The sequence below is a fragment of the Eimeria maxima genome, genomic scaffold, assembly GCF_000499605.1.
Source record: "Eimeria maxima Weybridge genomic scaffold, Emw_scaff490, whole genome shotgun sequence".
Classification (NCBI taxonomy): Eukaryota; Apicomplexa; class Conoidasida; order Eucoccidiorida; family Eimeriidae; genus Eimeria; species Eimeria maxima.
This window is the reverse complement of record NW_013566544.1, coordinates 1-25,454: the sequence shown is the minus strand read 5'-3', so window position 1 is coordinate 25,454 and position 25,454 is coordinate 1. Positions and strand designations below refer to the sequence as shown.

Below are 25,454 nucleotides of genomic sequence, written 5' to 3'. Positions count from 1 at the left end.
CTGTCGTAGTATACGCAAATGTTATGGAGTGGACCACATTGTGAAGTCGTGAGCACTGCCCGTGAAGTTTAGTGTGCCAAAGAGGATTCGCCTGATTTGTGGAGGCTTCAGACACGAATGCAGCGACTGCGTCTGGTGTAAGAAGGGGCAGTGTGTCGCCTTTTCCGCTAGCCCAATGCCATAAGGCCACATGTTCACACTTGGGCAGTTGTGGTGCTAGCTAGCGCGGCAGCTAGCTAGCTGTTTGGTGTGTAGGGGAATGTTGGGCAGGCGCCATCTGTAGTGCGCAGGCGTTCCAAGCTGTGCCGACGTATCGTCTCACAGCGTCTGGCTTCCTAACTGCATCCTCTAACTACCGAATTTCCCAGAGGTCAATACTTAAAATTCCAAATCATGTTCAAATCTCTATTACAAACAAGGGAAGTTCCCAGAATAATAGAACTGTTCTGGATTAACCTCGGTCATGGCTGGGTGCCAGCGCCCAACCTATCGGATGACTGAGGCGGGATATCAACGGTGGCGACACGGTCAGGAGCCCGACCTATAACCGCTATCCACGAAAGCCTTGTTTATAGACATAATACTCCTAGATAGTAATAATTCTATTTCCTATCCAATTAGATCTCTACCCAAGTAGTGACTAGGTATTGCGCTGCACTGCCGTAGTGGTAGCTGGCGGGGTAATCCTACTACCCTAAGACTCCATCTCTTTACGGTTAGTGAGCTACTAGAGATCATACGAAAGCCCCATTGTAGTGCCTGTGCGCTACACCATCAGCACTCATATACGAGGCCATCGTGCACCCTGAAAACATACACAAACCCTAAGCTGTAAACACTCAATAAAAGTTGCGCCCTTCAACTTCGTGGGGGCCCTGCTACACCCTGCTAGACCGTAAACCCTTACAGTATGGGTGCAGAATCTTTCGAGTTAAGTTCGTGGAGAGTTTTTTGAAATTCTTCAGCCGTCGGTTGCAGTAACCCACGAGAGAGCGCGCGGGCAGAAACCTGTGTAGGGCAATACAACAATAAATTAGGGGGCAGTTCATTGTAACATTCGGCGAATGCAGTTGAATTCTACATAACCGCACCGTACAACAAATTATTAACAGCAGCAAAATACAACAACAATAGGGAACAATAAGCAAGAAATGCGCTCCGCATGCAATCAGGCGAAACGTATTATATTCAACCAGTGCAACAAAACATAGAGAGAACTACAGTTAAAACGCAATTTGCAACAAGCGCCGCCAGCAAACGAAGTTACAAAACGGATAACGAACCAGGTTAACGAAGATATTAAAAATAAGTTCACAAATCAAGAAGTACAGACAGAGAACAACAAAATCCACAAAAAGCTAACAAGCAAATAAACAGACAAGCAGGCAAAGAGAGGCACAAACAAACACACATAAAGAAAACAACACGGAGGGACGTACTTGCAGCACAGACAGACAAACAGAGAAGCAGACAAAAACCAAGCGTGCAAACACACAGGAAATGAAGCAAACCAACAGCACACTGTTCCCCTTTCTACAGCAAACCTAATAAGTGTCATGTGAAAAAGAGACAAACAAAGTTACGCCGTGTTGCTAAACCGGCAAGTAAAGACAAACAAAGGAGTAAATGCAGCCAAATAAAGAAACAGAACAGAGAAAACGCACCGCCTCAAGAAGAGCTGCTTCACTGACGCCGCTCCCTTGGTCGAGCTGTTTTATGCAGTGGAGAATTAAACTCTGCAAAATATCAGAACTTTAGCAAAGCATAGCAGCAGAAGGAGCAGCAGCAGAATTAACGCACACAGGTGCAGCAGCAACAGCAACCCTCGCTAAACACAGCAGCGCCATGAATTCAGCAGCACAACAGACCGCAGCAGCACCGCAAAAAGCAGACACAACGGCAGCAACCGATGCGTAGGAGTAGCAGCAGCAGCAGCACATCGAGCGAAATACTGGTGGCGGCAAATACGGTGAAACCCGTGTAGACTGGGAGCTACTAGCCCTCGCGCTAGTAACCCCGCTAGCTAAGTACCCGTCTGGGTGACTGTTCGGCACACCTGAGGCCTTGGGCGTTGAGGGACTGCAACGCTTCGTTACGGTCGCCAGCTTCTGCTGACGCGGCTGCTGCCGCTGCACCTCTCTTGGTCCCCCTTTTCTTCTTTTCTCCTATCTCCAGGCTCTCCATCTCCAGCGCCATCTCCTCTTCTGAAAATCAACAGCCGAAATGCCTTACACCAGAAAGTGGCAGGCAGTCAAAGAGGAAAGGACAATAACAACAACAGCAGTAGCACTAGTAGCAGTAGCAGCAGCAGCGGGTTGTTACCTTCATTGGCGGGACCCTTCCCCCTTCTCGGTCTGCAGCAAAGCAACACACAGCGTGGTGTTGGTTGTTAGCTCCTGCGATGCATGCAATGTTGGTATGTTTATGGTGATCTCTGCTGCACTGTCTACCGCAATGATTCTTCTTGGGTATCTAATTTCCCCGTAGTTTGCCAGCACTTATTATTAAACGCTTTTTGCGTAGTTGTTTGCACAGGCCTTTATTCCGCTGTAAACCGTAAATTGAAATATATGTGGGGGGCAAAATGCATGCATGGACCTGTGCAGGGAGGTGCTAAATACAAGGACAATCAAAGCACCCCTGAAGTCAAAGAAACACTGGAGTAAAACAGCAGCGACCCGATAGTCATAATAGGACAACAAGAAAAATAGAAACAAAAACAGACTGCATGCATGCGTAGTCTTTAGCGAAAATTGTGTATGAGATTCAAAAACTGTTGCATTTCGCTGTATTTACCGTTTGTGCTGACTGTCTGTTGTTTGTTTTCTTGGCTTTCTTCTTCTTGCAGTCGTATCTTCTTCCTCCTCCTCCTCTGATTCCGTCTCCGTGTCTGCCTCCCCCTCATCATCAACTGTGTCTTCACCAAATAAAGTATGTAGCAGCAACTGCTGAGCGACGTTGACGTCTTCCTGAAGCAGTAGCAGAAGGGATACAGCAGCACCCAAAGTAGTAGTGACGCCACCGGTAACAGCCGCAACAACAAAAGCATGCACATGCATCAGCAAACATCTTACAAGACACCGGCTGCAACACCCCCAAACATCAGCGGCAACAGCAGCAGCAGTGACAAAGCAGCACCAGCAACAGAAGCCCGATAACAGCAGGAGCAGCATCCACAGCAGCACCACGATAAACGGAGCAACTCCGGCATGAGTGATTCCTCTAGCACTGGCAGCAGCATGCAGCAGCATCGTACTGTTGTAATCCATCTTCTGAGTCGGAGTTTTGCATGCGCGGCAGCGAGACGGACGGAGGCTTCGAGTGTACGTACAGTGACTGGCTGGAGGAGATTGCTTGCTGTTGATCCTTCTTCTCTTTGCTGCAGCGCCCGCTGCCTAATGGTGGTATAGAAATCCGCAAGTGCTGCAGCAGCAGACTCCGAGAGGCGGGGGCCCTGCTGCTGCTGCTGCTGCTGCTGTAACAGATCCCCGTCCTCAACAGCGGCCAAGCCGCCGCAGCGTACCAACTCGATGTACTTATGCAAAAACTCATGCGTCAAACACTCGTGTTCCCGCCTACAAAGCAAACCCCTAAACACTAAACACTAAACACTAAACAACCTGAGGGTCCAACGCGGGTGTTCCCTCATGCTGCAGAAATGCTTAACTGTACAAACCACGAAGGGTAACCCCTTTACAACCGCTCCTGCAATATGGTGCATTGTTTCGTTGCTGCAGCAGAAGCACCAGCAGCTCCTGCTACTGTTTGCTTACCCTTGTTTGTCGTAATAGAGCATTTCATTCCTGTGATAGAAGGCTTTTGTGGGTTCCGCATCTTCCTGCTGCTGCAGATCTGCTGCTCCTGCTGCATGTGTAGGCTTGTGCATGTCGCTCTGGGGCTGTATGAAGCAGTCTCCTTGGATGCGTCTCTCTCCCGCGGCTCCTGATGCTGCTGCTGTTGCTGTTGTTGCGGTTGCTGCGGGCTTTGCCTTCTCGGAGACATTTCGCAGCACTGCCTCCGCCAAACGCTCATCTTCTTCACATGAAGCTGCATCCCTGAACTCCAAACGCTAAATCCTTGACCCTAAACCCTAAATTCGAAGCGCGTAGTAAGTTGCACACTCCACGAGAGAGCCAGTGTGCAACAGAAGACAGCAGCTAAAAAACGAAGCCGGCTCCAGCAAAAGCTACCGCAGCGACCCGTAAGGACGCAGCAGGAGACTCACCTACAACCACCCCAGGAACGTGAGAATAGCAACAACAGCAGAACCAACAGCAGAACAGCAGCAACAACAGCAACAACAAGAGCAACAGAAGCAGCAGCACCCGCATAGCATCAGCAGCAGGCGGATACACACCTGAGTATAAAGATGAGGTCAAATCTGCTGAGAAGGGAGTCCTCAAAAGCGATTTGAGACGCAAATGGGAGGTCAGGGCTCCAACAACCATAGAGAGGGTTTGCGGCTGCCAGCACGGAACACCTAACGAAGAAAACAAAGGAGCACAAAAGCCGAACGAAACGGAATTTGAGAGGTCGGAGGGATCAAGAAAGGATATATATACAACGTTGAACGAAAAGGAGAAACGAAGAGGAAGGAGAAATCGGTGGAGTAGAAGGAGTGAGAAGAATGAGACAAAAGAAGAGAACAGAGACAAACGAAGTAAATAGATAAAATCAAGAAAAAGACAAAAAGGAAACAAAACGCAAAGGAGGAAAATGGAAAAGACACAAGGTGCAGACAAGCAGCAAAGAAACACAACAGAAAAAAAAGGAAACACTAAAGAAAGAGAGCCGCACAATATACACACTTGCGAAAGACACCACGACGAGAAGACCTTTATAACCCTCCGACAGCAATAATAATGAGATAAAAAAATAATAATCATAAAACTAGCAGACCGATCAATCAATAAGAAAACACATAAACAGTAAGGAGAAACACACAAGAAGCAAGCGAATGAGAAAATAAGAAACGCAGACGACAGCATGAACGATACGCAGGCATAAGCAGAAAAAGGACAAACAGAGGGAGCAAAAACAAGCGAATAAAAACAGGCAGTGACAAAGAAAAGGCGAAAACACAAATGAAGAAAAGAAGAAAAGCAAGAAAGAACGAACCTTGCATTAAGAGTTGTATGAATACCAGCTTTGGCTACACTGACAGTTTGCTGCTCCATGACTTCGTGGATTGCCGCTCTATCGCCCGCATGCATCTTATCGAATTCATCTATACAGACGATGCTTCTGTCTCCCATAACCATTGCTCCTGCTTCTACTCTTCGTTCTGCTGTATCTGCATCTGATACAACTGCTGCTGTCAACCCCACACCGCTGCTGCCGCGCCCCGTAGTGCTCACTGCGCCAGGCAGCAGCCGCAGAACAAAGCGCAGCAGCTGCGACTTGCCGGCAGATGGGTCGCCAAGCAACAGCACGTGAATGTCTCCGCGAACCCGGTGCTGCGAGCTGCTGCTGCTGCCCAGGCTGCTGCCGCCGCACAGCTGCAGCAGCAATCCTCGCTTCACTACGTCGTGTCCGCAGACTGCTGGAGCAATAGAGCGAGACATCACCTGCGGCAGCAGCAACTGCAATCGTCACTCAATGCCTGAGAAGGGGAGAGAAAGAACTTGTACAACAAACGAAAGAAACAAACGCAAGAAGAAAGCAGAAACAGCAACAACAGCAGAAGCAGCAACAACAGCAAGGCCACCAGCAATACCAGAAGCGAGAACAGTAACAACCGCACCGGCAAGCTCGGACAGCAGCAAGACTAGCAGCAAACAGAACAACTAATACAGCAAGAACAGCAACAACAGAAACGACAGCAAGAAACAACAGCAACGGGGCCATAAGCAACTGCAGCGGCAGGGGTTAGATATTAACCTCGAACAAGTCTCTCCGGCTGGCGAAGGCCTTTATGTTCATGAGGTCCGCCGGCAAAGACTGCAGCATCGATGCCCTAGCGGCTGCATTCAGCACCTGCAGCAGCAGCAACAACAGCAGCAGATGTCAACATTGCCGCGGAGGAGGGAGCTATGCAGCTCGTAGCAGCAGCACAGCAGCCACTAGCGGCAGCAAGCGGATCGAAGGCGCCGTCGCAGCACCGCGCACGAACATCATCAGCACCAGCATCATGAGCAGCAAGAGAGTAACATCTGCAGCAGCAGCAGCAGGCAACAGACCTCTATGTTGTTGGCTATGAGAAGTGGCCTAACGTAGCCACTTGTCTGGTTATTAGCAGGACCTGCTCTTGGCCTGTAGACGCCGAAGACGCGAACTCTGTCGCCACATTTAACATTTTCAGACAAGTCTGCTGCTGCTAACACCTCTACCCATCGAGGCAGCTGTCCTGAATAGGAAATCAACTAATACAAAGCTTAAACCTTAAACCCTAAACAACCACAATATATTAAATCAACAAACACCGTAGATGCGTGCTGTCGCAGCACGAATGCGCAGAAACGAAAAGCCAAACACGCGGAACCAGCAAACTGCAGCAGTGGCAACCACACCAGTAGCAGCTGTTGCTGCTGCTGCTGCGGCGCCGAGCAGAGGGAGCAACACCAGCAGCAACAAGAACGACAACAGCACAGACATCAACAGCAGCAGGGAATAGCGACAAGGAACAACGGAAACAACATAGACAACAGCAACAACAACAACGGCAGCACCGTGAGGAGCAAAATACCTGTGGGCGCTGTTTCTGGGGCTTCTTGGACAAAAAACTTTTGATGATTTTGATATTGGCAATAACCGAGCTCTTGACGGTTTACCTTCCGGCCCTCAGGGTCTGCGCATAAACCCCAAAACCCAAACGGTGAACACTAAACCCTGTGTATTTGACACAAAACCGTAAAACGTGATGAGAAAAAGTGCGCGCCTGGCAACATTGCATCGCGTGCCGGTGCGTAGGGTAGCTGTTCCCCAGGCCACTAAACTTTACTCCCCAAACCCTAAACCGATGTGTCCGACCTTTTTGGGGCGGAGGTTGGGCATCTCGAATATCTTTGTCGAGGTCGCTGACATCATAGAAGCTGCGGAGGTGTATTTCGCGTTCTACTTCAATGGGTGGTGCTGTGGAGTTTTGCTGCTGCTGTAGGAGCAGCAGCTGCTGCTGGTGCTGCAGGGCGTCTTCTGTAATATACACCGCTCGGTGAATGCGCGGATGCGGACTTGCACAACGATTCACAACACCCTCTAAAGCCACTAGTTTATTTAAATGTGTGCTGCGTAATCCTCGAGGGGTTAAATGACAAACACCTAACCACCCCCCTACACCCACACGCGGAGCTGGGCCCTGTACACATACAGCCACACACACATGCATCCAAGAAACACATATATGCAAACAAACAAACATAAAATAAATAGAGGGATTAACAGAACAAGAAACAAGAAAAAAGCAAACACAGAAAGAAACAAAGAAAGACACAAAGAGAGAAACCAATAAAGTAACTGCCTGTTTCTGTTTCTAGAGCAACTGCCTGTTTCTGTTTCTTTATTGCACAAAAGAGAGGAACAAAGAAATCAGCAGGCAGAGAAAGAAATTAAATATCGGATAGACACGGACAGGTCGAATGTGTAAGCACGCCATTGCAGAAAGCCTGAACAGATGCTGCAGAGTGCTGAAAAGCAGCAGCAAAAGGAGCAACAGCAACAGCAGGAGCAGCAGTATTACCAGCCACCGCCCCTTCGCTAGAAAGAGCACTATCAGCAGAAATAGCATCGACAGCAACAGCAGCAACATGATGAGTATACTGACCAGCGCGCCTCTGTTTTTCCATTCCTCAGCAACAGCATTTTCAAGGGCTGGCAAAGCAGCACATGGCTGTTTAATTAAAGGATGTGAATAGAATGAAAAAGAGGAGACGGAGATAATATCCGATATAGACAATATTAAACGCTGCTGCAAGGTGCTGTTGTTGCTGCTCCTGCCGCTGCTGCCACCAATTATACTCTTCCCGCCTGCAGGCATCCCCAAACAAATTGCTGCTGCATTCTGTTGCAGCAAATCGAGCTGTTGTGATAAACCCTGCACGCACAACACATACACACACACAGCAGCAACAGCCGCAGAAACTATCAACACTCAACAGCAGCAGCTATAGCAACACCAGCAGCTGCTGCTGATGTGATGACAAACGCAGAGCACGGCTGTTCCATTACGCAAAGAGATTGATGCCTCAACAGCAGGCGCGGCAGCAGCAACATCCGTACCCGCAGCAGCAACAATAACAGCAGCAGCAACAGAAGCATGCGCCGCTGAAGCTGTGTCACCATATGCAGCAGCAGCATCACATGTATCAGTAAAAGCAGCATGTGTAACAACAGCAGCAACACATACAGTCGCAGCAACAGCAACAGCATGTGCAACAGCAGCACCAGGTGCAGCAGCATCAAGAGGCAGCTTACGGGTATTGCTGCTAATGTTTGTTGAAATGCCTCTGTTAATGCTCTAACAGTTGCTGTTTTTTCTCTGTTGCTCTCGTGACCCATTTGCTGCTCCATTAGTGCTTCTCCCTTCCAATCAATTTCCGCTTCTGTTGCTGTTCCCGTTGCTGCTGCTGCTGCTGCTGCTCGCCTCGGTGCTGCCTGAGTCATGTCTATGGAGGTTGCCCCCATCATATTCCCCTCCGTCTGGCCTCCCCCAAGGGAGCCATCAATCTCATCGTCAATATAACTTGCCATTTTCTTCCCCCTCCAGCTGCTGCTGCGGCTCCTATTGCGGATATGGTCAGTTATGCCGTCACTGCAGCAGCTGGTGCTGTTTCTGAAGATGCAATAAGGATCTAGTGCGGATGCTGAGCCTGCCGGTGTCTCTGTTGGCTGGTGCTGCAGCTGCTGCTGCCCTTGCCTCTGGTGGTCGACTGTGGGCGGAGGGCTGTTGCTGCTGTTGATGCTATTGCTGTTGCTGCCGCTGTTGTAACAACAAAGAAATAAATCAAACGTCTACCTTCAGATGTGAAGGGAAGGAGACACCGACGTGCTGCTGCTGCGCCGCTGCTGCTGCAGCTGCTGCTGCTGCTGCTGCCGTTGCTCCAGCAGGAATCTATGCTGCTGCACGCGAAACCCTAAACCCCCAACCCTTAAGAAAAGAAAAACACCAGAAGAAGAAGGAATTAACTTTGTTGCAAGGGTAGCAGAAGAACAATGACAAACACCCGCGGGAAGCGGGTGGGGTTGGAGCGGGGTGGAGCAGCCACCACCAAACCCTAAACACTACTACACATTAAACCTTAAACCATCAACCTAAGCCCCAAACCTCCAGATCCAAACGTGAAATCGGGGATTATAAACCCTTATGAATGTGTATATTGAGTTTATATATAGAGAAGGCAGGGATTTCAAATTAGAGACATACAACCTCATGCAGTTAAACCCTAAACCTATACCCTCACGGACGATTACCATCTTCTACTGCCTCAACCGAAACCTATGCACTATGTTTTAAACCCCATAGGCAAAATCCTAAAGGAAGTGCTTTCTTATCAGAGCCTTTATTTTATTATCTATAATTTCATGTAGACAGACAACACGTCGAGATAGATTTGCTATGGTTGTACATGGTTGTATAAGAGAGCCTGTAGCAGCAGCAGCTCCAGCAGCAAACCTCTCAGCCCCGAACCGTAAACCCTCATCCATAGACCCTGATGGTTCAAAGCGTAGACCAAAAACCTTTATTTCTTACTTATCTTTTCCGTTTTGAGGCATTGAAACAGATGGGGATTCTGCGTAAACCGTAGCAAAAGCCCCGAACTGTTACTTTGCAACTGTTTTGTTTGCTGCTGCTGCTTTCCTGCGGGAGCCCTCTACCTTAAACCTAATCCCTTACGACGAGCCCAAAACCCTCACGACGAGCCTTTTACGTTCATTCCAAACCATTGGGCCTAAACCGTAGTGCACACCCACTGTGGCCTTCCGTGTGTCCCTCTTCCGTATACAAGCGACCTGCTGAGGGAGAAGCAGCAGCAGCCGATGCTCCTGCTGCTTCCTGTGCTGCTGCATGCGTGTTTTGGCCGCTTGGTCCTTCCCAGTCTGCCTTAAGCGCTCAGTGGGCTTACGGTTTGGGATTTGGGGTTTTGCTGATGTTTGGTCTCCGCCCCCTCCCATTCCTCCCTGAATGGTTGGAGTGTACGCGGTTTTCGCGCTGCTTCTGCGCAGCAGCAGTAAAGCCTCATCGCACCTCTGCTGGACCTAGTTCTGCCGCTGGTCCTGCTGCTGCCACTGCTGCGTCTCCTGCTGCTACTGCTGCTGACGGTACCCAGGAAATCCCCAAACAGCAGCCTGCAGGCGACTGCCAAACATCGGAGAACGCCGCATGGGAGGCGTTTGCTGCTGGCTTCAGCAGCACTCGTGCGGCGGTGGCTGCTGCACTGCAACAGGAAGAGGATGCGGTTGCAGCAGCAAGTGTTACTGCTGCTTTTAGAGCAAAACTTGCTGCTAAACGCAGCAAAGAGGGAAAACCTGTCAAAGTCTACGATGGGCCCCTCTGGTGGAAGTACTGGAGCAGAAAGAAACGCCCGGGGGCTCGGAATTAGCAGCAGCAGCCGCAGCAGTGACGACTACAGTAATAAAAACAGCAACAACAGCTACGCTGTTGTTGCTGGTATGACAAACCAACAGCAGCGACAATATAGGTACCACGGAAGTAACAACAGCACCAAGAGTACCAGCTGCTGCTGCATCAACACGAGGCGCAGCAGCAGCACCAGCAGGAGAAGGTAAAAGAGGCTTTGTGCTGCAGTATACGTTTTGCTGCATCACCTCGTGCCTCCTGTGAGGCACTGCATTGCAGGAACAGTTAACTGTAGTGGTGCTGCTTCTGTTGCTTCAGCAGCAGCGCGTGCTGCTGCTACTACTATAAAAGAAATTTTTTTTTGAAGATTGTTGTGCGTAACACTGCACTTCAGGAGTAAAGTCTGTTGTTGCAGCTGCTGTTGCCATGTCGCTGACTGTCCCACAGAGCATGAGGGTTCCAGCGGCGGATGCTGCAGCAGCAGCAACACCGGCAAATGCAGCTTGCGTTTGCAGCACGCGTGTTGCAGCTAGATCCACTGCTGCTGCTGCAGTGAGGCAGTAGCAGGGATGCTGTTGCTGTTGCTCCTGCTGAAGTGTTCTGACGCGACGCTCATCCTGCTGCTGTATCTGCTGCTGGCTCTGCTGCTGCATCTGCTGCTGCACCTGCTGCTTGCTTTGTTGCTCACTGCTGCTGATGCTGATGCTTCCTTAGCAGCAGTGAGCAGCCCAGCAATCTTGATTGTTAACGACTGCGCCGAGGCTTCACCTCCAATGAATTCTTCTAGCAGCAGCTGTTGCTGCTGCTGCTGCAACGCAAAGCAGCAGCACATGGCGAAGTAGAGTCTTCTGCTGCTGATGCTGTCGAGGCCAAGGTACTGCAGCGGCTGATGCTGCAGCAGCTGCACACCGGGAGGCAGGTGCTGCTGACAGAGTACATACACCCGACATCTAATTGATTCAATGTCTTCCTCAGTACCTAACCGCCTCTGCCTCCTCTGCTTCTCGAAAGGCAGCAGCAGCGACAGATCTTCTGCTGCTGCAGGTGGCAGCCGGTGCTGCACATGCACGCGCTCTTGCTGTTGCGACTCATGCAACAGTTGCTGCTGCGGCTGCAGCAGCGGAGGCCGCAACAACGCATTCGACAAGACAGAAATCACCAGGCTTTCCATCGTCACACTGCTGCTGTTGCTGCTGCTGTTGATTTTGCTGTTTCTGCTACTGTTAACGCAGTCGAGGGGTGTCAACGTCTCGAGACCGCAGCAGTAGTTGTCTACGTGTAAAGGATTTGAGGTTAGCAGTGTCTCGTTGCTGCTGCAGCAAGGCTCCCCTGCTGGGTGCACATACACCTCACGAGCTATGAGGCCCTTCGCAGCAGCAGCAGCAGCAACTGCACCAAGAGCAGAATGCAGAGCAGCACGGCATACAGGCAGCGGCAGCTGTTCAAGCAACTGCCGGCAGCAAATGTGATTGGCTTCCCCAACTTCTGCGGCTGTTGTTGTTGCACTTGCTCCTGCTGCTGCTGCTGTGCTCTTGGGGTTTGGTAGGAGAGGCGTTGTTTTGTCTAAACCTGTTGCTGTCGCTGCTGCCTCGCCGGGAGTTGCTGTTGCTGCTCCTGCCGATGTGCGCAGCTCATCAAGTGTCTTCTCTGCGCTTTCCTCTGCAGCAGAGCCGGCGTGTCTTAGTTGCGTACCCCAAACAGCAGCACCTCCAGCAGCAGCAGCTGCTGCTGCTGCTGCTGGAGGTGCTGCTGAGGGGCCTCGCCTGTAGCTTAGAGACAGCCAACAACGGAGGCTGCTGCCAAAGGGGTGTATCTGCAGCTGCTGGAACAGATTTTTTGCATGCCTTGCCCGCTCGAGATAATACGACCTGCTGCTGTTGCTGGGCTGCTCGCAGTCTTCCTCGTCAACAAGGAAAACTGCAGCATGCACAGGAGGCAGCAGTGGCTGCAGCAGCGCCTCGTCCAATGCTGCAGCAATGGCTGCACCCGAGGCGCAGCTGCAGTGAATGGGAAGGATACCCCGTCGCTTCCACTGCGACTGGGGGTGGTGTTGCTGCTGCTGCTCGTCGTGCTGCAGCAGCAACGCAGCCCCTTCCGTTGTCATCAGCTCTGCCGGAAGCTGCAACAAAGGAGTCAGCAGCACCACATGAGAAACACCTTCCCCCAACAGCCAGCGGCAGGCAGACACAGCAATGCTGCTGCTGTTGCTGCTGCTCACTGCTGCTGGGTCTACAACCAGTACGGTGCATGCACCCTCAGCTTCCCAACTCCGCAGGGCAGCAGCAGAAGACAGTGCCCAGTTGGGCAGCTCCCCCGGCTGCTGCTGCTGCAGTTGCTGCTCTCTTTTCTGCCGCTCCTCCGGATGTTCCTGCGGTTGCATCAGCTGAGTCTGGTGCTGCTCATCCTGTTGCACTTTCTGGTGCAGATGGCTCTGATGTGCGTGCCCGTGCTGCCCCCGCTCCAGCTGCTGCAGAGCCACCTGGGGTGCAGCAGATACAGCTGCAGCTGCAGCGGGTACACCGGCAGACGGTGCAGCAACACCAGCAGCAAGACTGCGGGGCAAGTTGTCCAGAGATAGTACAATATCCCCAACGCGTCCTTGGTCTGCTAGAAGCTCATATGCCTCTGCCGCTACTGCGGCTGCGGTTGCTGCATCCTGCTGCGACACCCGCAGCAGCGCAGCAGGTGCTTGTGGGGCCCAGTCCTCCTGCAGCAGCTCCCCAGCCCTCCGACACCAGTCTGAAAGGCTACGGCCTGCTGCTGCTGCTGGGTCGTCTGCTGCTGCACCTGCTTCCATTTGTCTGTCGTGCTTTTCCTGTTCCTTACAGAGAGACAAAAGGGATATGGAGGCGCAGTGAGCATCGGGGCGCTGCTGCTGCAGCTGCTGCTGCAGCAGCACCTCCTCAAAGCCAAGCTGTATTAGGTGCCCCCCGAGAGAAAGCTGTTGAAGCGGGAGTTCATCTGGGCCCACTGGCTGCGTGTACACCAAAATATCTACGTCTTGCTGTAGAAGCACCTGCTGGTGTTGCTGCTGCGGCGGCGGCAGTTGCTGCTGTGGCTCATGGTAGAGTTGTTGGTGGTAGTAGTGGTGGCGGTGGTGGTGGCGGTGGTGATGGTGCTGGTTGTTGTTTTGCTGCTCCTGCTGCTGGGTGGGATGAGGCAATACGTGCGGTTCGTGTACCCCAACTTGCTGTAGGAGCTGCTGCTGCTGCAGCGAACGGCAGGCAGCAGCAACAGTAGCACCCCTAGCCACGCAGTACTGTGCCAGGAGCAGTCCTGCGCCTGCTGCTGCTCCATGGATGTACACCCTGAGCTGCGGAGACACCTTGATTCCTTCTACATCAAGCTGTTGCAGCACCTGCTGCAGCAGCACCATATCTAGCTGCAACGTGCATGCGCCCTCAAAGGAAAACTGCGGGTGTATGGTAGCCAGCAAAGATGGGGAGGTTAAGACGTAGCTGCCTATACACCCCACCGCTAACCCGCAAACTGCTGCACCCACTGGAAACGCCTGCTGCTGCTGCTGCTGCTGCTTGTCCTCCGACCCCTCCTCCTCCTGCTGCGGCTGCTGCTGCACCTGCTGCAGAGCTGATTGTAAGAAGGAGGGGGGGCAGCAGACAACACCAGCCAACCGCAACCCTAGGGAGCCTGCAGCAGCATAAGGCACAACGTGCTGTGCCCCAAAGTTGCACCAGAAGCAGCACCCGCAGCAGCAGCACCAGCAGCAGCACCAGCAACAGCAGCCCTATGAACGTGGACACCAGAAGCGCGCGCAGCTCCAAAGTAGCAGGAGCAGAAACAGTAGCAGCAGCAACAGAAGCAACAGGAGCAGCATGCGGCTTGAGGGTAGCGCCATCCACAATAACACCCTCGGCAGCATGAGTCGCATGAGAAGGTGCAGTGAAGGAGAAGCAGCAGTTGCAGCAGCATGCGTGGTAACAGTGGCCGATGCAAGAGCAGAAACATGAGGAGCAGCAGGTTTGCAACCAACAGCACCAGCAGGAGCAGAAACAGTTGCTGTGGAGGCGACACCAACAGCAACGACAACAACAGCATCAGCAGCAGCAGCTCACGCGTCTCTCCCTGTGGTTGTTGCATCAGTTCAAATGTATCTTGTGGCTGGAGCGCAGCAGCGACAACACGAACGCAGATAAAAGAATGAGAAAAAGAAAAAGGAAGCTTTCTTATTTGCTGCAGCATCTTAAATCCACTTTCTCTGTATACTTGCTGCAGCTTCTTTTCTGCTTCTAGCTGCTGCAGCAGATGTTGCTGCTGCTGCGCATGCTGCACCTGCTGCAGCAGCTGCTGAGAACCATCTTCCAAGGCAAACAAATGCGTGAAACCCTCCCGCCTGTGGTGCAGCGCCGGGGCTCGCGGGGGCAAAGAAGGTAGACGCTGCTGCCGCTGAACCTCAACCTGGATTTTTGCAGCTGGTGCAGGTGCTGCTGTTGGTGCTGCTGTTGCTGTTACTGCTGCTGCTGCTGTTACTGCTGCTGCTGCTGCCTCTGGCCCTCCTGCTTTTGTTACAGTTGTTGCTGATGCTGGTTGTGGGGCTTCCGCCTTCGCAGCAACTCGGAAACAACGGGGCCATCCAGATGCTGCTGCAGCAGAATACAGTTCGCCTAGTAGGTGTTCAGCTGGCTGCTGCTGCGGCTGCTCATAGATGGCTACAGATATGGTAATGCATCGCCTGCTGGTGTGGCTGAAGTGCGCTGCTGTCTCCACCAGCAGCTGCAGCAGACCCCCTGAGGCCAAATGGGCTGCCTCACAGCAGCACGTTGTGCTTGTGCTCCTGCAGCAACTGCTGCTGCAGGAGGAGGTGCTGCCAGTGCAGCTGTCGCTGCTGCTTTTTTTCGGAAGTTGAAGCAGCATCAAAAGAGGGGGAAGCTGGTGGTGCTGGTCCCCCATAGTCTCTAAGGCGTGTAGCAACATCAGCAGCAACCAATAGCCATGGAGGACACTCTGAAGTGAATCCGTTTGCTGCTGCTGTTGCGACGCTTCTGTCGGTGGAGAAGCAAAGGCTCCCAGCACGACGCATCCCCATCCCATCTGTTTCCTCGGTTGCGTTTGTTGTTGTTGTTGCTGCTGTTGCTGTTGCCCCTGCTGCTTTAGAATAAGGATTAAGTCTTCCTCTGTGATGTGGGGCCCCACACCAGCGACACATACAGTTGCTGCAGCACACGACTGTAACCATTTCTTCTCGTCTTCTTCTCTGCAGATAAGCAGCAGAGGCGGTTGACTCCCCACTGCTGCCGTTGTTGCGGTCGCTGCTGTTGCAGCTGCTGCGGGTGCGGGTGTCGGTGGGGATTCTTCTGGGAGCGCCCAGAAATGTTGAGTGAGTGAAGGCTGGAGGAGCTGCTGTAACGCATGCTGCTGCTGCAGCGGCTGCTGCTGTTGCTGTCGGAGGCCAGGTGAAAGGGGGAATTTTGTGTGTCTCCAAACGATATGTGTGTTTTGCTGCTGCTGCACCAAATTGCGGCTGCTGCGGCAGCTATTTCGTTCGATGACTGCATACGCCATGCTTCCCCCAAAGCCGAGAGCAGCGGCAACAGCAAGCAGGCCTCGGGGTTTATTTTTCTTTTCAGCTCTTACAAACCACTCTTTGGGGTTTAAGGGAAAGCATTTAGAAGGAAGCAGGATTCTGCTGCGGTCCCACATGCGTTGCAACTCCGGCTGCAGCCGCTGAAGCAGCAAGTTGGGAGTAGCCTGGTAGTGCTGCAGCGACAGCAGCAAACGCAGCAGACTCAACAGCCCACTTGCTGCTTCGCTGTGGCCCCACGCAGGCTTCATACACCCCAACACCAGACGACGGCAGCAACACCTGCAGCAGCTGCTGCTTGAGCTGCTGTTGCTGCTGGTTTGCTGTGTTGTGACAACCACATCCTCCCAGTCCTCGTTGGACGGCTTGCAGTTGCCTGCTGATTCTCGACGTGCTGCAGTTGATGCTGCTACAAGCTGTGCAGTTTTCCACATGACGCTGTGCTGCTGCAGCAGCTGCTGCTCCTGTCGCTGCCGCTGGAGGGGCAGGCAGTTAGGGCATTGTTGCAGGGGCTTCTCAGCAGCAAACACAGCAGCAATTGCTGCTGCTTCTACAGCGTCCCCCAAGAGTGTACCAGTTGCATGCGCCTCAAGCATGCATATATCTTCTGCAGCAACAGAAGAAGCACTCAGCGTCTGCTGCAGCAGCTGCTGTTGCGACAGGCAGCTGGGGGCGGTTATACTACGAGTTCGAGCTGACTGCTGCAGGGAACTCCCCCTCAAATAGCATAGCACACGATCATCCCTGTTGCTGCTGCTGCTGTTCGGAAGAAATCGCTCTAGCAGCAACACAACAACTGCCTCCCCTCTAACACAGCCGTCTGCCTGAGCATCGAATGAGCGACAGCGGCCTGTAGGAGACAAGAGCCCAGCAGCAGCAAAAGCCTTTGCTGCTGCAGCATCCAATATAAGGTTGGTCGCCCCCACAACTGCCCACCTGCTGCTTCTGCTGCTACTGCTGCTGGTGCTGGGGGTAGTGCTGCTGAGAAGGTGCTCGCGTGCAAGGTGCAGCGCAGCAAGCCCCGAGGCGCAAGCAGCATCAACAACTAAGGAAGGCCCGGTAAACGAAAACTCGCGAGACAAACGACAGCTAAGAATGCTCGAGGAAGAACTCGGCAAAGAAAATGAACCACCAGAATCAACGTCTAACAAACTGCGCCTGCATACAAACCCTAAGCACTACCTCCCAAACCCTAATCCCTAAACCCTACACATTAAACCATTAGCTCTAAACCATATGTGTTTAGGGTTAGTCGTCAGAATTTAGCCCTCGCTTCGAAACCGCTAAACTCTAAACCCTAGACCCTACGCCTGCGAACTCCGTGCACAGCTGTTGATGCGAAGAAGTATTATTGCTGCTGCTGCTGTTAGTATCTGATGCTGTTCAAGCACTGCTGTTTCTGCTAGCCTACCAGTCCACTGAACTGCATCCGATGAACACCGCAGTGTCTTCCCCTACTTCATCAACTCCGCTTTGCAGCTGCTGCACCCCGTGCCACTGTTTCTGCTGTTGTTTCCGCTGCTGTTGCCCCGGCAGGTGCCTCTTTGGACAAAGGCCGGCCATCTCAATTGCCTCGTAAGTTGTCTCCAGCAGCAGCCGCTGCTGCGGGTCCATACACGCTGCCTGCAGCAGCAACAGCAGCAGCAACAACAACAGCCGGAGAGGCACAAACAGAAGACGCATGCCCTGTCTTGCTGGTGCACCAGATGTTAGACAGAGGCGCAGCATGGCAGCTGCATTCTTTCTCCTAGAGAGAACAATACACATATAAAAACATCCATCCGCTCCTTAGGGTTTGTGGTTTATGGTTTATAGTTAAAGGGTTTCGGTCTAGAGTTTTGAGGTTACAATTCAAGGGCTTAGTTTCTGCGGTCTAAAGATTACGGTTAAGTTTAAAGGGTTTAGGGTGTATCTTCTAGGATTTGGGCTTTAGGTTTTAGGTTTTAGGGTTCAGGGTTTATGGATTAGGACGGAACCTCTGCAGCGCATATTCCGAAGAAGGCGTTGTCGAAAGAAGCGATGTCTTCTAAGTAGGCTCCCTGAAGCCAAGCAGGGCCCCAAAATGGTTCCCCTTGCTGCTGCGTCTGCTTTAGATGCTGCTGCTGCTGTTTGTTGTGTTGTTGATGCTGCTGGAAAGGGCGACGGTGCGTGCTCTCTGGAGGAGGGCCCAGCAGCTTAGCGAAGCCAGGGAGACACCTGGGTGAGCACCAGCAGCAGCAGAGCAGCAGGAGCAGCAAGACAGCAGCACGAACAAGCAATGCAGAGGCTAGGTGTATGGGGAAGGCTTAAGGGATTACAGATGACAATATTGATTGGGTTTAAGGTTTAGGGTTTGGGGTTTAGGGTGTGAGTGCCTGTTGGAAGGATAGTTGCCAACAAAGGAATATCCTGCAAGGAGATGCTGCCACAGTTGCTGCAGATTGCTGCAGCCCCCAGGCAGACGGCAGGCAGCGCCTGTAATGCCCAAGACGGGCTGCTGCTGCTGCTGCTGGTTGGGCGTCCACGGCAGAAAGCGTGCACCAGCTCTTTGGCGTGACCTATTCGTGCGTGCGGCATGCCGATATCTCATTGCTGGAACGGCGAAGGCCATGAACGTGCCGCGGCTGCGGCTGCTGCCGCTGTCAGTCCCTGGCTGCTCAGTTGGTTGCCGACGATCGCCACCGGCAGCTGCAGCTGCAGCAGCAGCAGCAGTAAGTAAGTGCTCGTGCTGCTGCAGCAGCATATCGGCTAGAGAGCTGAGCGTCTCTGCCTGCAACAGATCGTGTACCTGCAGCGGCACCTGCAGCTGCTCTTTTGCTGCTGCATACAGAGAAGCAACAGCAAGCGAGTCAACACCCAATGCATGTAACGAGGCGTCTGGGTGGGGAAAGGTACCAATACTCTTGAACACTAGCTGCTGCAGCTCTTGCAGCAGCCACGCACGCACACTCGGGGTTTCTGTTGCTGCTGTTGCTGCTGCAGCTTCGCTTGCTGATGCAGCATCACCGGAAGTAGCAAGCGAAGCAGCAGCAAGTACAGTTGCGTCCAGGCGAAATAAGATGCAAGCATTGTTCTCTCTACTGCCCTCCTGCTGCTGCTTCTGTTTCTGCTGTTGCTGCACATGCAGTAGAAAGTCCCTGGTTGCTGCTCGCTGCACCTTCCCGCTTGTGGTTTTCTTGAGGGTGTGGGGTCGCAGCAGCCACAGCTGGTGCAGTGCAACGCCGCATTCTCGCAGCACTGCAGCAGCAGCGTGGCGGCAGATGCTATCTCCCCAAGAAGCAGCTGCAGCAGAGCAGTGGCCGTACAACCGCAGGAGGAGCAGATCAGTGGTCGTACAACCGCAGGAGGAGGGGAACAGCAGCAGCAGGGGCAGTACAGCAGCAGCAGGAGACATATAAAAACAGTAGTAGTAGTACAGTAACCGTAGCAGAAGTATAGCAGCAACAATAAATATACTTTCTGCTGTTAGTGTTGTGCTTTTACTGCGGTTGTACTACTGCTACTCCTGTGCTGCTGCCGTTGCTGCTACAGCTCTGAATAGGGCGATATAGCAAATAGAGAGATGAAGGAAGAACGCAGCAGCAGAGACGCACAGAGGCAAGAATAAACGTTGTGAAACAGGAATAAACAAACAAAGGAATAGACAGAAGAAAGATAAAGGAGAAAGAGGCGGAAGAAAGATACAGAAGGAGGAGACAGAAGGAGGAGACACAAGAAATGAAACTGCACACAAAGCAGAGAAACAGAAAACGAGAAGAGACCGGGGAGGCGATAAAACAAAATACAGAACAGACACAAGAGCATGAGAGAAAAGAGAGAAGAAAACAAATGTAAATGAGAGAAAGGCAAAAAAATAAAAGAAGAGGAATGAAAGGCCAAAGGATAGCAGCAGGAGACAAAGAAAACGAGACAAAAGAATAATTCACCTTCAGGCATAACCTCGATCGCCAGCCCCACTGCTTCTCCTTCGTCGGTTTCTAAGGGAAAGGCAGCGCATGCATGCGTCCTTATCCACGGCATTCCTGTTGTGGTTGCTACTGCTGAAGCAGTATCTGCTGCTGCTACTGCTGCAGCAGCATCTGCTGCTGCTACTGCTGCAGCAGCAGCAACGGATTCCACAACTTGGGGGCAGAGGGATCTTCCTCTAACTTTAAGTGTCTCCTTAAGTCTGCCTTGCACCAACAGCTCTCCTCGCCACATAAACCCCAAGTCTCCCGTTCTAAGGAAGCGTCTCTTCCCTGTTTCTGCTGTGGCTGCTGCTGTTGCTGCTGTTCCTGTTGCGGCCGCGACTGGCAGGCATAAGAAGCTGTTTTGTGTGTCTATTTCGCTTAAGTAGTAACTCATCAGCGCAGGAGAAGAAATGCATACCTCCCCTACTTTGCCTTCAGCCAACGGATGCCCATCTTTAGGATCTACGACAGCAACTGCAGCAGTAGCAGCAGCAGCAGTAGCAGCAGCAACAGCAGCAGCAGCAGGGGAAGGCAGAGGCAATATTAGATGCAGAAGGAACGACGTTGGTAGAAAATCAGGGAGGGGATCTTGTCATGCGCCTCTATTTTTTTCTGGTTCTGCAGCAGCAGCGGTAGCTGCCTCTATTGCTGCTGCTGCTGCTGCTCTTACTGCTGCTGTGCTGCTGCTGCTGCTTACTGTAGACTCCATAGTTGGGAGGGCCGCAGCTGACGATTTCCACACTTTTCGTTTGTTTTTCTCCCTTTCCAATGCATACAGCGCAACCCTAAAGAAAGAAAAAAGCTGCCTATACATCCCATGTTTTGCAAGTAGTTGCCTATACAAATGAATACAGCTGCCTAGGAGATACCTATAAACATCTTCCTACACGAAAACCCCAATAGGCTGCTTGTACAGTGTAGATAGAGGGGACGCTCGAACGACAGAATCAGGGTTAAAAAAGGGGTCTCAAGGAGGGCCACATGGAGGCTCCACAGGTTGAACCCATGTAATTTCTTTGGTCTCCTCACCTTCTCAAGCTCTGCTGCGTCAAACGTAAGGAGCAGAGGCTCCGCAGGACGGCAGCAGCAACCCGATTCAAGGGTGCTCCTGCGGCTGCTGCTGCTGTTGAGGCGGCGGCGGTCAGTAACGGCGAGGCAATGTTCTGCTAAGCCATAGGCAGCAACGAGAGCTTCAGGCCTCAGGCCAGAGCCACTGAAGGCCTGCAGCGGCACAAGCAGCCCAAGTACCACAAGCACAAGCAACATCAGCACAAGCAGCAGCACAAGCAGTCCCACAAGCAGCAGTAAAAGTACCAGCACAAGACACCTAAGGACAATGGGCAAGTGCAAGTGTTAAGGGAATATGCTCCTGTGTGTTGTTGCTGCTGTGCCAACAACAGGTGCAGCAGCAAAGAAAAAAGTAGCAGCAGAACCGGAGGGAGGAGATGAAGTTTATAGGGTTTCGGGTTTATTGTTTATGGTATACCTGATGCGCAAGAGAAAATGTTTGAGGGTGTATCTTTTCCGCCCCGCAGATAAACGTATGAAGCGCGTGAAGGTTAAGGGGCCCCTCTTGGGGCCCCCCTAACTCCCCCCAGTCTTTTCCTTCTTCTTCACAAAGACCTCCCTTGGGGCATCGCAAGAATTCTTCTTTTCTGTACCCTTTTCCTGTACAACAAGCCCCCGCTTGGTCTTCCCCCGTCGACGGGACCCCCTGTGCGCCCTCATGGGGGGCCCCGTTGTGCAGACCTCCTGGGGAACCGTTTTCTAGAGGGTCCCCTGTAGGGGCCCTTGGAGAGTCCACCAGGTGGGGGGGAACCGTTTGTTGGGGTATTGCTTTACCTTTTAGGTTATTAATAAGACGAAGAGCAAATGGGGGGGACCCCGTAATATGCGGAGAAAGCAGAGAAAGAGAAGTATACCAAGAAAGGGGATTTCTTAGGAAAGAAGAAGTAGGAAGAAAAGAGAAAGAAAGACCAAAGAAAAGAGAAGTTAAGGCAAACCCAATAAGACTGAGGGGAAAACACAGAAAGATATGTAATGCCGTTCTCTAAATAATATATTTTACTAAATAAAATATGATGGTACATTGATTAATAAATAATTAATCAATATGGCATCTTATATTATTATTTAACTTAATTAAATATATTACTTAAATAAAAATATATTTTATTCGTGTATTCTATTAAAATTATAAAAGTTTAATTAATTAGTATAAATTTACTTATATTTTTACAGAAATACTAAAATCTATTTATTTACAGAGAGGTGAGAGAAAGCAAGGGAGGAAAAGAGAGAGAAAGCATATTAGTAGGCAAGAGCAATGGCCAAACATATCGCAGTAGAGGCTGCAGCAGGAAGGTATACACATGAAGTAGCAGCAGCAGCCGCAGCAGCAGGTCTGACCCCATATCGTGGTAGAGTGGTAGCCAGCTGAGTGTTTGTGTTCTTTTTTGCTTCCTTTGCTGCTGCTGATGATGATGTTCTTGCATGAGGTGTACATAAAGCGGAGATGGGACACTACAGGAGATGCAGCAGCACTTGCAGCTGGCATCCGCAACACAGCTGCTGCTGCTGCTGCTGCTGCTTAAAGGCCAATGCCCCAGTCGCACGTTGAGGTGTAACGACCACAGAAGGGCCCCGTGAGATATTGCGCAGGTCTTAGGGAGGCCTGTAGACCCCGATGACAGCTGAAACAAAGCAATGCTGCTGCTGCTGGTGCTCTGGTGCTGTTGCTCCTGCTGCTGCTGCTGCCGCTGCTGCCGCTGCTGCTGCTGCTGTTGTAGCTGCTGCTGAAAAGCTTCAGATATGTCAAGTGCTTCTATCCCATCTCTTGCGGAGCGAGCAGCAGACTGCCTGTAATGGAGCAGCAGGAGCAACGACAGAAGCAGCAGCTACTGCAGCAGCAACAGCAGCTACTGCAGCAGTAAATGCCACCAAAGGTACCGTAGCTGGCCATTTTGTTAAACATTTAGATTTTAGGGTGTATGGCTTAGGGCTTAGGGCTTAGCGTACATGTTTGGGTCGTCGCTAAGGACAATCCATGGTGAAGGAGCTTGCTGCAACAGCTGTTGTAGCTGCTGCTGCAGCTGGTGCTGCTGCAGCAAAACAGCCGGGGAGCAGCGCGGAGAAGGGAAGGGGACAGCAGGAACTCCGGCGAGGAGACAGCCGAAAAACATTGATAGAAATGTCAATTCATGCGAAATGCTTCTGCAGCAGCAACAACAGCAGCAGCAACAACAGTAGCAGCAGCAGCAACCGCCGCAGAGGATGAGACACAGGAAAATGGAACGACAGCAACAGCAGCACCTACAACAGCATCGGCAGCAGCACCGGGAGCAGAAATATCAAACATACAGAATTACAGCTGTCTCCTCGGGCTGCTGCTGCCTTTGCTGCAGCATTCGCAGCAGCACTGCTGCTGCTGCTGCTGCTTCATCCCTCAAGGCAGAAAATGTCCGCTGCTCCGCAACCTCAGCCTGCACCTCACCATACATCCCAGACCCAGCAGCAGCAGCAGCAGCAGACCAAACAGCAACAGTGCTGCAACAGCTGGCAAGCGGCTTTTTTACCTCCCAGTCCATTTCCGTCTTCTCATTCTGCGCTTACACCCCAATCAAACCCTAAACCCTTAACTAAAAACAATAAACCATAAAGTATCAATGCTAAATTTTAAGTCGTAGACCCCAAGCCCTAAGCCCTTACGGCTAACCTGGTCGTTAAGGATCCTCACTGCTATTTCTTCTGGGGAGGTTTCTGCCCACCGCTGCAGCTGCTGCTTCCACGGGGACCCCCCATAAGCAGCAAAGAGTTTTGCTGCTGCTGCTACGCACTCGTCGCCTTCCTCCATTTCCGAAACCCTAAACAGTAAACTCTAAAGCCTAAAAGCTAAACTCGCCGGAGGGCTGAATAGCCTGGTTTTTAAGTGTTAGGGGAATGCTTGCAATGAAATATCCTTTCAGCTAGTATTTTAGTGAATTAATTGAAGAATGAATAAAGAGAAGGAGCAAGGAAAAGCAGTAGTAGATAGACTCATACTGCAGCTCTCAGCAAGGGTTGTTACCTGTTTTCTTAGGGCTTTGCTGCTCCTCTTATGATATTTAGAGACCATAAATATTCATACTAAAGTCCTTTTATATTTATTTCATTATTTCAACAAAAGGGTGAACCCAGACGCTAAACCCTAAATAGTAAACCCTAAACCCTTACCCGATGGTTCGCCTGGTCACTGCCGGGCGTTACAGAGGCATCATTTGCTTGTCGGCTGCTGCAATAATTGTTGAACAATTAAGTTGACTTGTTATTAAAAACAATAAGAAAAAGCCAATAATTATTTCGATTTATACTTGGTTTTATTGCCGGTTTGCTGTTTGGTGGCTAGGATACCCTTAAACACGCGAGGGATTACATTTCTGCATTTTAGAGTCAACATGCAGACACTGAGGAACCCGATAGTTTATTTAACGGAATTATGGCTTAGTCGAGGGTTTAGTGCCAGAAAGCCTAGGGTTCACCCGAATGTCCTGCTGCAGCATAGAACCATGTGCTACACCTGCAAAGAGCCGCCATGCCTGCCTCTAGTTCTTAGTGTTTCCAGGGTTTCTTGTTTCTAGAATTTAGCTCTTCTAGGGCTTCAATGTCATGAGCCATTGGAAGCCCACGGGCAAACCACAAGTAGCCACTGAGAAACATGCTCTGCTCAACCATCAGCAGTGTGCACTGAACTTGCAGCACTGCAATACCACCAGAAGCAGCTACTGGTGCCACTGCTGCTGCTCTTCGTAAGCCTACTACTAACTTACTGATACGTGTGGGCTCCGTTGCGGCAGCAGGTCATCGTGGTGCTGCGGTTGCTGCTGCTGCTTCAGCTATACAAAAACAAATGGTGTCGTTACTAGATGATGTTCCAATCTAGCAACAAAAGCTGCTAATGCCAATGCATCCCACACAATGCTACTACTGGTGCTGTTGCTTCTGTTCCTGCTGCATACTAATTTGCTGCTAGTTCTTGACTGTAGTTCACTTGGGTTTCCTCGGGCCCTGCACAACCCCAAAACGTTGCAGCAGCAGCAGCTGCTGCTGCTGTTGTTGCTGCATATGCATGCAGTCGCTGCACGCATTCATGCAGCAGATGCTGGGCCTGCTTGTGTGACGGGCAGTTTATATTATATGTCGGGTAATATATACAATATATAATATTTATAATATTATGCATATTATGTATATTATACATAATATACACAATACGTAATATACATCATACATACGCATACAATGTATATTACTAAAATATATGTACCATTATACATTACATTTATATTATACAGTATTATATATATTATTATATGCATTATATATATTATATATAGTGATGTGTAAGATGCATGCAATATATATAAAGGAAATGAACACTTTATATTATACAATTGTAAAGGCATATCATGGGGATATATATATATATATATATATA

The 25,454-nt window shown here is 51.1% G+C and overlaps 2 protein-coding genes across 2 annotated transcripts; both read right to left on the bottom strand.

The window, feature by feature from the left end:
• Nucleotides 1-774: 774 nt before the first annotated feature.
• EMWEY_00035110 (DNA replication licensing factor, putative) lies at nucleotides 775-8,685 on the bottom strand (the record flags this gene model as incomplete). The annotated part of the gene is made up of 17 exons (XM_013482017.1): nucleotides 775-805; nucleotides 908-1,008; nucleotides 1,284-1,358; nucleotides 1,665-1,752; nucleotides 2,057-2,204; nucleotides 2,810-2,969; nucleotides 3,332-3,575; nucleotides 3,774-4,055; nucleotides 4,358-4,480; nucleotides 5,119-5,567; nucleotides 5,881-5,976; nucleotides 6,180-6,346; nucleotides 6,686-6,787; nucleotides 6,970-7,169; nucleotides 7,263-7,294; nucleotides 7,760-8,029; nucleotides 8,410-8,685. The coding sequence occupies 17 exons, from the start codon at nucleotides 8,683-8,685 to the stop codon at nucleotides 775-777; spliced, it is 2,844 nt and encodes a 947-aa protein (XP_013337471.1).
• A 2,357-nt stretch (nucleotides 8,686-11,042) lies between these two features.
• Nucleotides 11,043-23,834, bottom strand: EMWEY_00035100 (AMP-dependent synthetase and ligase, related; the record flags this gene model as incomplete). Its single annotated transcript, XM_013482016.1, has 13 exons — nucleotides 11,043-14,161; nucleotides 14,587-17,210; nucleotides 17,464-17,675; nucleotides 18,029-18,248; nucleotides 18,590-19,313; nucleotides 19,958-20,455; nucleotides 20,679-20,742; nucleotides 21,011-21,202; nucleotides 21,468-21,993; nucleotides 22,673-22,840; nucleotides 23,000-23,194; nucleotides 23,342-23,583; nucleotides 23,697-23,834. The coding sequence occupies 13 exons, from the start codon at nucleotides 23,832-23,834 to the stop codon at nucleotides 11,043-11,045; spliced, it is 8,922 nt and encodes a 2,973-aa protein (XP_013337470.1).
• Between the last annotated feature and the right edge of the window lie 1,620 nt (nucleotides 23,835-25,454).